Source organism: Bos indicus x Bos taurus, chromosome 18 (assembly GCF_003369695.1).
Source record: "Bos indicus x Bos taurus breed Angus x Brahman F1 hybrid chromosome 18, Bos_hybrid_MaternalHap_v2.0, whole genome shotgun sequence".
Lineage (NCBI taxonomy): Eukaryota > Metazoa > Chordata > Mammalia > Artiodactyla > Bovidae > Bos > Bos indicus x Bos taurus.
Genome location: NC_040093.1, coordinates 44,014,029 through 44,025,244, shown reverse-complemented (window position 1 = coordinate 44,025,244; position 11,216 = coordinate 44,014,029). Strand labels below are relative to the sequence as shown.

Genomic DNA, 11,216 nt, shown 5'->3' with positions numbered 1-11,216 from the left:
CAATATAAGTGCTTTGCAATTAGTTTTAAATACAATGTAAATGCTGTGTAAATAGTTGCTAGGGTGTGTGGCAAACTCAGGTTTTGCTTTTTGGAAATTTCTGGAAATATTTTAAAATTTATTTTTAATTGAAGGATAACTGCTTTACAGTATTGTGTTGGTCTCTGCCATACAAAATGAATCAGCTCTGCTGCTAAGTCGTTTCAGTCATTTCCGACTCTGCGACCCTACAGACAGCAGCCCACCAGGCTCCCCCGTCCCTGGGATTCTCTGGGCAAGAACACTGGAGTGGGTTGCCATTTCCTTCTCCAATGCATGAAAGTGAAAAGTGAAATTGAAGTCACTCAGTCGTGTCCGACTCTTAGTGACCCCATGGACTGCAGCCTACCAGGCTCCTCCGTCCATGGGATTTTCCAGGCAAGAGTACTGGAGTGGGGCGCCATTGCCTTCTCTAGAATCAGCTCTAAGTATACGTATATCTCCTCCCTCTTGAGCATCCCTCCCACCCCCTTCTTGGGAATTTTTTAAAAAATATTTTTTGATCCACAGTTGGCTGAATCCGCCAACGCACAACCTATGTTTACCGAGGGCTGACTGTATCATCTACAAATCAAGAGTGTCTTTCTCAGAGACCTGAAAGCCATTCCTTTGAAATGTAATCCTCAGGAAGGACAGTCTCTGTTCCCAGTGTTTTTGAGAGGATACAATTCTACCTTCAACAAATTGACAGCTAGCAGGCCCAGCTGCCCTAATTATATTTATACTCATTAACCCTCTTAACAGTTTTGCTTGAGCTCTTCTCTCTTCCCCCACCTCTACTCTTTCATTCTGCTTTTAAATCCCTAGTCCTCTCCACACAAACCAGGCCTGAGCCTGGCTCTTTCCCCTATTGTCAGGAGTGATGGAATAAAATGTTTTCATCCCTTTCACTGATTTCTGGCTTTATCTATCTTTGATAATAGGCTACCCTAAGTGACCTGGGCTTCCTTGCAGTAAGGTGGCTATGTTCAAAGGGTCAAATGAAGAGAGAGAAAAGTGACCTCATAGCAAAACAGCAGTGCCTTCGGCTCCTGGAGCAGGAAAACGTTTTATACTATCAGTTCAGTCGCTCAGTCATGTCTGACTCTTTGTGACCCCATGGACTGCAGCACGCCAGGCTCCCCTGTCCACCACCAACTCCTGGAGCTTGCTCAAACTCATGTCCAGCGAGTCAGTGATGCCATCCAACCATCTCATCCTCTGTTGTCCCCTTCTTCTCCTGCCTTCAATCTTTCCCAGTATCAGGGTCTTTTCCAGTGAGTCAGCCCTTCTCATCAGATGCCAAAGTATGGGAGCTTCATCTTCAACATCAGTCCTTCCAATCAAAATTCAGGGTTGATTTTCTTTAGTATTGACTGGTTTGATCTCCTGGCAGTCCAACAGACACTCAAGAGTCTTCTCCAACACCACAGTTCAAAAGCATCAATTCTTCGGCTCTCAGCTTTCTTTATGGTCCAACTCTCAAATCCATACATGACTATTGGAAATAGCTTTGACTAGATGGACTTTTGTTGCAAAATAATACTCCTACTTATTAATACTATAGCCCTTTATAAACCAAAGAGAACTAGAAATAAAGTGATTCATATAGATTTGAAAAGAGAAAGCAAAGAAAAATGAAGTTTGAGCCAACTGGGCAACTAAGAACAGAACAAATATGTCACTTAGGGGTAAATGTAAATTCACACTATGGGGGAAAAATGAATCAAATAAAAAAATCAAATAATTATTTGAAAGTCTCACATAAAAGTAAAACATAGAAAAGGAGAATTCCCTGGCGGTCCACCGGTTAGGACTCTACTTCCATTGAAAAGGGCGCTGGTTGAATCCCTGATGGGGGAAATAAGGTACCATAAACCACTGCAGCTCGGACAAAAAAGAGATATAGGAAAGAACTAGAATTTGTAAGAGTGATGCCAAAATTTGAATTTAGGCAGACAGGCCCTGACTTTTACCTTGGTTTTTCAGATTAGGACACGCAGATGATAAGTATTATTTCTGAGGACACTTTGAGCAGTAAACCTTCACGTGTCAACGTTTCTTAGATACTTTCTCTTCAGTACAACCCTGCTGAATGGGTCTCTCGATGAAGAGGTACTTGAAATGTAGAGAAGTCGGTTTTATTTCAGGCCAAGAGAGAGGACGCGAGATGACTTTTTTTTTTTTTTTAATATGATTTTTGATCCCCGTGGGTCTCCGGCCTGGACTACATTTCCCGGCAGGCCGTGCTCGGAACTACGGGTGCCGGCTTGAGGTCCAGCGCCGTTGGCGGCGGCGCAGTCGCCGAGAGCGCGGCCGACCGGCGGGCGCTTCGCGGTTTGAATGGCTGCGGGCCCGGGCCCTCGGCTCACCTGAGGACCCGCCGCACAGGTGTACGCTATGCCGTCGGGAGGCGACCAATCGCCGCCGCCCCCGCCTCCCCCTCCGGCGGCGGCGGCCTCAGATGAGGAGGAGGAGGACGATGGCGAAGCGGAGGACGCCGCGCAGCCGTCCCGGTCGCCGGCCCCTCAGACCCAGCAGCGGTTTGACGAGCTGTGCAGCCGTCTGAACATGGACGAGGCGGCGCGGGCCGAGGCCTGGGAGAGCTACCGGAGCATGAGCGAGAGCTACACGCTGGAGGTGCGCCCGGGGGAGGAGAGCAGCGGCTTTCGGGGCCTAGCGGTCCCGCCCCGCCGCGGGGGATGGAGGCCCTTCTCTCTCCGGCTCGGGCGCCCCGCGGGGGAACCCCCCAAGTCAGCCCCGGCTTTCCAGGTCCCCAGCCTGGAGCGGGAAGGGAGTCCTTTCTGCCCACTTTCGTCTTGGAAACCTGGCTTTTGAAAAGCCCTTAGCGGTCCTAAAAGTGAACTCTGTCTCGGTGCTCTTCCCTCTCCGGTTCCGAAGGGGGAACAGCCTTTGCCCTGAATTAGCACCTCGAGGCTGAGGTCGTGCTGGGGTCTGATTACAAAAATACAGCCATCTGGTTGGCAGACTGAACAGGTGCAGTTGTCAGGACCGTACTCAAAGGGGATGGGGGTGGGGGGCTTGCCTGCGCTAGGCTGAAATTAACCCGATTTTAGCGTCTGCGTTTCCAGGCTTCTCCTTAAGTTCTTTGCAAGCTGTACCTAATTGCCTTTGTCCAGGCATTGCCATTTGAGTAAATGCGTTACGTTTCGGGCTGTGTTTGTGTATTTGTAAACAAAGACGAATCTTCCCGTGAGCGGATGAAACGGGCTTTCTGCCTACCTGGATATAGACTCATATCTGTCTCTAGGAAGTCAGGACTGCGGCGATCTTGAGGACCTAATGGTCACCCCAGACACTGCACAGGATTCTTAAGAGTCGCTGTCATCTAGACATGTTTTGTCCCTTTCTTCGGACGGGGCTTGCAATTAGAAAAATGGCCATTCTAGCCAGTGAGGCTCAACTCTGTAGGCACCTCCCCTTTACGGGCCAATGGGAAGTGACACGGAAGTCTGTATTGTTTATCCGCTGTCTGACTGCCCGTGGGAGTGATATTTAAACTGCGGGCCATATGATTTTCTTAAGTTGTTTAATAGTTTGTGGAAAGAGTAGGGCAAATAGGCTCAGAATGGGAAGGCTAACCGAGGTGTTATTTAACTGTAATACTGTGTTTTTGCCTGTGTGGCACTCATTAAGTTTATTCTTATTATTTTTTATTCTTGCATTAATAGAATTTTAATTTAGTTACATCTGGGGGAGGCGGGGAGCTAGTAATGTACTGGCTTTAGAACCTGACAGGTCTTGGTGACTTCGGGCAATTTACTTAACCACTCCAAACTCAGTTTTGTGATATGTCAACTTGAGATATTTGTACCTACTTTACACAGCTGTTCTGAAGGTTAAGTAAGGTTGTGGCATTTCTGGAGCATAAAGCATTCATGGATAGTGCTTTAGAATTTACAAAGCTCTTTCACATGCTTAGGTGATATGACCGAATAGGCCATGTTATTGTTTATTTCCTAGTGGTTCCTGTGACAAAAGAGGACTGTTTTTGGTGATGGGCGTAAGTGCCTCCAAATAAGCTCTTATTTTACCCTCAGGGTAACCTTGTAAATTAAATAGAAAAAGCATAATTTTACACTTTTTATGCTTAACTCACAGTGGTTAAGTCATATGAAGCCCAGGGTTATATAAACAAATAACAAATAATAGATGGTTCAGTTCAGTTCAGTCACTCAGTCGTGTCCGACTCTTTGCGACCCCATGAATCGCAGCACGCCAGGCCTCCCTGTCCATCACCAACTCCCAGAGTTCACTCAGACCCACGTCCATCGAGTCAGTGATGCCATCCAGCCATCTCATCCTCTGTCATCCCCTTCTCCTCCTGCCCGCAATCCCTCCCAGCATCAGAGTCTCTTCCAATGAGTCAACTCTTCGCATGAGGTGGCCAAAGTACTGGAGTTTCAGCTTCAGCATCATTCCTTCCAAAGAACACCCAGGGCTGATCTCCTTTAGGATGGACTGGTTAGATCTCCAGTCCAAGGGACTCTCAAGAGTCTTCTCCAACACCACAGCTCAAAAGCATCAATTCTTCGGCACTCAGCTTTCTTCATAGTCCAACTCTCACTTCCATACATGACCACTGGAAAAACCATAGCCTTGACTAGACGAACCTTTGTTGGCAAAGTAATGTCTCTGCTTTTGAATATGCTATCTAGGTTGGTCATAACTTTTCTTCCAAGGAGTAAGCGTTTTTTAATTTCATGGCTGCAATCACCATCTGCCGTGATTTTGGAGCCCAAAAAATAAAGTCTGACACTGTTTCCACCATTTCCCCATCTATTTCCCATGAACTGATGGGACCAGATGCCATGATCTTCGTTTTCTGAATGTTGAGCTTTAAGCCAACTTTTTCACTCTCCACTTTCACTCTCATCAAGAGGCTTTTTACTTCCTCTTCACTTTCTGCCATAAGGGTGGTGTCATCTGCATATCTGAGGTTATTGATATTTCTCCCAGCAATCTTGATTCTAGCTTGTGCTTCTTCCAGTCCAGCGTTTCTCATGATGTACTCTGCATATAAGTTAAATAAGCAGGGTGACAATATACAGCCTTGACGTACTCCTTTTCCTATTTGGAACCAGTCTGTTGTTCCATGTCCAGTTCTAACTGTTGCTTCCTGACCTGCATATAGGTTTCTCAAGAGGCAGGTCAGGTGGTCTGGTATTCCCATCTCTTTCAGAATTTTCCACAGTTTATTGTGATCCACACAGTCAAAGGCTTTGGCATAGTCAATAAAGCAGAAATAGATGTTTTTCTGGAACTCTCTTGCTTTTTCAATGATCCAATGGATGTTGGCAATTTGATCTCTGGTTCCTCAGCCTTTTCTAAAACCAGCTTGAACATCTGGAAGTTCACGGTTCAGGTATTGCTGAAGCCTGGCTTGGAGAATTTTGAGCATTACTTTACTAGCGTGTGAGATGAGTGCAATTGTGCGGTAGTTTGAGCATTCTTTGGCCTTGCCTTTCTTTGGGATTGGAATGAAAACTGACCTTTTCCAGTCCTGGGGCCACTGCTGAGTTTTCCAAATTTGCTGGCATATTGAGTGCAGCACTTTCACAGCATCATCTTTCAGGATTTGAAATAGCTCAACTGGAATTCCATCACCTCCACTAGCTCTGTTCTTAGTGATGCTTTCTAAGGCCCACTTGACTTCACATTCCAGGATATCTGGCTCTAGGTGAGTGATCACACCATCATGATTATCTGGGTCATGAAGCTCTTTTTTGTACAGTTCTTCTGTGTAATCTTGCCACCTCTTCTTAATATCTTCTGCTTCTGTTAGGTCCATACCATTTCTGTCCTTTATTGAGCCCATCTTTGCATGGTTAGTTATTTTTTAAAATATGTGTATGATTGCTCAATTTTTAAAAAAAGACTTTGATCTCAGATTCTTAGATCAGTTTACCCAATAAGTAAATCAGTATTTATTTATTTTCCAAATACTTGTTGATCACCTGTTCTTTGCCAGACACTCTCATCCAGGTGCTGGGCAGAGAGCAGTGCACAAAAACATCAAAATCCGTGCCCTTGTGGAACTAGTAGTTGGGCATGCTGTCAGATCGTGTGGGGTGTCAGTCTCATGGAAGTGTACAGTGGAAAAGAAAAGTCATTTGATATTCAATATAGAATACTGGTTATAGACTTCTATCTTTTGATTTCTTGCATTTCTGTTCTTGTTGGGACTTCTAAGGTGTATGTCCTGAGAGAGAGAGCCACGTGGAATCCCTGTTGCTTTCATCATCTTGAAAGTTGCATCACTTTCATCTGTGCTCTTGGTGGAGCCAGATCAAAGTGAAAGAACAAACTTATACTTCTCCTTGGAAGAATGTGTCATAAAAGCATTTGGGACAGGAACATGATTGAAAATGCAGTTTCCCACAAGCATTTTTCAACTGAAATATGTATAGTTCATTAGCTCAAACTCAATTGTCTTTTTTTTTTTTTTTACAGGGAAATGATCTTCATTGGTTAGCATGTGCCTTATATGTGGCTTGCAGAAAATCTGTGCCAACTGTAAGCAAGGGGACAGTTGAAGGAAACTATGTATCTTTAACTCGAATCCTGAGATGTTCTGAGCAGAGGTAACTATGTTAGAGTTGTTAAAGTGCGGCTAATATAAAAACATCGTGACAGTAGGAATTCTCTTTCACTTTCTGAGCCTTTGTGCCTGTGGAATGCTAAATTTAGAAATTAGGTCATGGTTTTCCTTTGCCACATACAAGTACCCGTTATATTTTATTTCTTTGGAGAAAAATATTTAAATTTTAATGTATTTAACACTTAAATGAGGAGTTTACTATTAAAGGTTATGACTTACTGTAATTATTGGGAGAATTCTAAGTAAAGATACTCTAAGTTGAAAAGATAAATATTTTATGGTATTAAACCTGCAACTATATGCACAGGACGGGTATCTTCTATAAGTAATGTGTAAATACTCAGTTTCCTGTTTGGGGGATAAGTAACACTATTACAATATCAGAGAGAAGGCCAAAGAATATTTTGAGGAGGAAGAAATTGCTTTTTCTATCTGTTGTGTAATTGAATTGATTATGTTTCATTATTTGGGCACTTTGGGTTAATTTTCTCATGGCTTATTAAAGGCTGGTGGGAAAAGGATGTTTGGCATTTTGGAGGAAATACCAGTGTCAAAACTTAATGGACCTAGTGGTTTAAAAAAATCACTTACTTTAAAATAATTAACAAGAAATGTAATTTTTTAGCTGTGGTCTATTTATTAATCTTGAATTTCATCCTGAGTTATATTTAGGCCTAAGAACAAGAGGCAATTGATAAAGAATTGAACACCTTGGCTATAAACCTTAAAAAAGGTGCTAAGTATAATCATGCAAAGAAGCAAAGTGGAGACACAGTAATCTAGTTAAATGACAGATAAGGAACTTTAGAAGCAAAGGTCAAATTATGGAATAATCATTATAGACTTTACTAGACTAAACTTATCTAATACTTTAACACAAGTAATTTCTCAGACTTCAGTTTTATTTCCATTTCAAAAACTCAGTTTTTAACTTCTTATCTATGGGTTCAGGTTATTTACTTTTCTGCCATAATGGACTAAATGAATTAAAAGCAGAGAGCAGTTTGGGAGAAGATATTTACAATGTAACAATGGTCAATATCAAGAATTAAATAACCACTAACACTAGTTAATAATTGGTAAATAGGTACTAAAAAATGGGAAGAGTATATGATTTCACAAAAGCCTAAACTCAAGTAGCTAATAGATGTAACAAATATATTGAATCTCACTAGTAATCAAAGAAGCTCAAAGTAAAAATTAGATATTATTTCATTCTCATCAGATTGGGGAAATTTGGAGTCTCATAATACCATTATTTGGGCTTCCCACATGGCGCTAGGGGTAAAGTACCTGCCTGCCAATTCAGGAGAGGTAAGAGACGTGGGTTCAATCCCTGGGTCGGGAAGATCCCCTGGGGAAGAGCATGGCAACCCACTCCAGTATTCTTGCCTGGAGAATCTCATGGACAGAGGAGCCTGACGGGCTATAGTTCACAGGGTCGCACAGAGTTGAACACAGTTGACTGGAGCAACTTAGCATGCACGCACAGTACCATTATGCAGGGAAATAGGAACTCTATTGCTAATGTACATTAGAGAGAGTATAAATTGGCACAGTCACTCTAGTGGGAAATTTGGCAGCAGCCAGTAAAGTTGAAGATGCATATTCTCTGACTCAGCAATTCTATTTCTTGGGGATAATTCTTAAAGAAATTCCAATATACATGTATAAAAATGTGTTCCTTATAGCATTTTTTGTTACAGAGAAAAATTAGAAGCCTCAATTTCCATTGGTTGGGGAATAAATGCAAAAAATAGTAGTTCATATGGAGGAATATTTTTAGCAATTAAAATGAATGAATTCGATCTATCCATATCAACATTACTCTGATAAACAGTATTGAATGGGGAATTCTCTGATGGTTCAGTGATTGAGACTTCACACTCTCACTGCAGGGGGTGAGTTTGATAGGGAACTAGGATCCCACATGTTGCAGGATAAGGCCAAAAAACAAACAAAAAGCCATTATTGAATGGAAAAGTAAGTTATAGAATGCTACTTACATTATACTATTTATATAAAATTTTAAAATCAGACATACAAAAGATACTGTTGCTGGGTATGTATATAACCACATAGTAAGTATAAAAACTTGGATGAGAAGGACTCAGACTATAGAATGATGGTTATCTTTGGGGAAGAAGAGTGAGAAATAGGATTGGGGAAGAGTACGAATGAGAACTTTGGCTGTTTCTATAGAATCTGAGGCAAACGTCAAAATTTATGTGCTGCGTTAATATCCGTTGAATCCGTTGGTACATGAATGTTGGTTTTGTTCTCTGGTTACTTACTTATTTTATAGCGTGGATGTGTATTTCATAATTTAAAAAACCTTTAATCTCAGAAAAAGAGATTAGGAAAGCTTTGGATTAGGAAAGATTTGGAAGATGAGAGAAATAAACCGACCCGTGAGACTAAGCTAGTCAGTCATGAGTTGTGATTTTATGTCACTGTCTGAAAGTAACAGTGAGGTAATGTTGATTTACTTTTATTTACCTATATTTGTATTAATTATGAAAATCTCACTTTTTATTTTTACTATCAGCTTAATTGAATTCTTTAACAAGATGAAGAAATGGGAAGACATGGCCAATCTCCCTCCACATTTCAGAGAACGTACTGAGAGATTAGAAAGAAACTTCACTGTTTCTGCTGTAATTTTTAAGAAATATGAACCCATCTTTCAGGACATTTTTAAATATCCTCAAGAAGAGCAGCCGCGTCAGCAGAGAGGAAGAAAACAGCGGTATGTTAAGCAGGAATACACGCTCTTCTGTCCGTGATCCGGTTTGGATCCCTTGGTCTGCGTCCCTCAGTTTATTTTGCTAGTCCTAAGAAATCAGTGTGATTTCATAAGTAATCTTTTTTTCTCATCATAATTTCTTGCTTCTCATTTTATTTTAGCTCTGAAGAGTTTAGCTTCTTTCATGTTGCAAAATGCGTGGAATCTTTGTTCATATAAACTTTTCCTTCTAGCAACCAGCAGTGCAACAACGGGACTGTCGGTGCCCTCGCCAGTTAGCCACCTTGGGTATAGAATTTGATTACTTAATTTTCTTATATTGACTATTGACTTTTTCTATTATTTTCTACATATTATAATGCATATAAGCTCTTTATTTGACTTCTATGTCAAACTGAGTAAATTCCCCTGAAAAGGCTTCTCCTTGTATTTGGATGTTTGCAACCAGTGAAAAGTAGAGAAATTCGGTTGGGGGAGAGTAGTCTAATTGCTACTGTCATGAAATTGTGCTCTGACTGTGTCTGCAAAGTCTGAAAACGTACTCTGGCTCAATGTCTTCCATCTTTCCTGGCAGATAAGGGCAGTTATGGGATACAGATTCTCTACTTTTCTCAGCAAAGTTGTTTCATAAAGTAGAAGAGGAAATAGAACTGGAAATATGTTGACAAGAAAAGTAGGGGAAAGGGAGTTATTATAATTGAATGAATAAAGTTTGCTTCTCTTTCAATATATAAAAATGTTCCCAGATTGTGATGGATGTTTATAGTAAGTAAGCATCTTTAAAAATAAAACAATGTACATTTTTATATAGTTGACCCCACTGCTATGGAAGCAGCCAGTCTACTTTGCTTGCAGTTTTGGGGAATTGTCTGTTTATAATGAAGTATTCTAAAGTTTGGATACAAGCTTCTTTCTGAGCCTGAATGAGCTGATAGGATCATTTATAGAAAAATATAGAGTATCTTCTTTCCTTAAAGTGTTGCAGAAAATGATTTCAGATTGCATTTGCTTTGATATATATTATTACATATAACATATATATTATCAGTTCAGTTCAGTCGTGTCCAATTCTTTGCGACCCCAGCACGCCAGGCCTCCCTGTCCATCACCAACTCCCGGAGTTCACCCAAACTTACGTCCCTTGAGTCGGTGATGCCATCCAACCGTCTCATCCTCTGTCATCCCCTTCTCCTCCTGCCTTCAATCTTTCCCAGCATCAGGGTCTTTTCAAATGAGTCAGCTCTTCACATCAGGTGGCCAAAGTATTGGAGTTTCAGCTTCAACATCAGTCCTTCCAATGAACACCCAGGACTGATCTCCTTTAGAATGGACTGGTGGGATCTCCTTGCAGTCCAAGGGACTCTCAAGAGTCTTTTCCAACACCACAGTTCAAAAGCATCAATTCTTCAGTGCTCAGCTTTCCTTATAGTCCAACTCTCACATCCATACATGACTACTGGAAAAACCATAGCCTTAACTAGACAGACCTTTGTTGACAATGTAATTCTATAATATATATTATAGAATTTTCTTAATTATATATGTATATATATTATATTGCTGGAGAAGGAAATGGCAATCCACTCCAGTATTCTTGCTGGAAAATTCCATGGACAGAGAAGCCTGGCAGGCTACACTCCTTGGGGTTGCAAAGAGTGGGCCACAACTGAGTGACTGAGCACATACATATTATATTAGGTGTATATATTACTTAATTCTAATTAAGAAAATTCTAAGATAAGTTTACTAAAAGGTCTACATTTATATCACCCTAATCATAGTAATAATAATCCATACCATTTACTGAGCATTTATTATGGTGCAGGGACT

At 41.3% G+C, this 11,216-nt stretch overlaps 1 protein-coding gene across 2 annotated transcripts in view; it reads left to right on the top strand.

Moving 5' to 3' along the window:
- Positions 1-2,263: 2,263 nt before the first annotated feature.
- The window catches only part of RBL2 (RB transcriptional corepressor like 2), a 48,874-nt gene continuing 39,921 nt past the window's right edge, over positions 2,264-11,216 (top strand). Inside the window, exons 1-3 of one of the 2 annotated variants that reach the window (XM_027513573.1) lie at positions 2,264-2,658; positions 6,493-6,623; positions 9,189-9,389. In XM_027513573.1, the coding sequence (XP_027369374.1) occupies positions 2,419-2,658; positions 6,493-6,623; positions 9,189-9,389 (572 nt within the window). In that variant the 5' untranslated portion in view covers positions 2,264-2,418. The remainder of the gene's footprint in view (positions 2,659-6,492; positions 6,624-9,188; positions 9,390-11,216) is intronic. The other variant, XM_027513574.1, reaches the window with a different exon arrangement.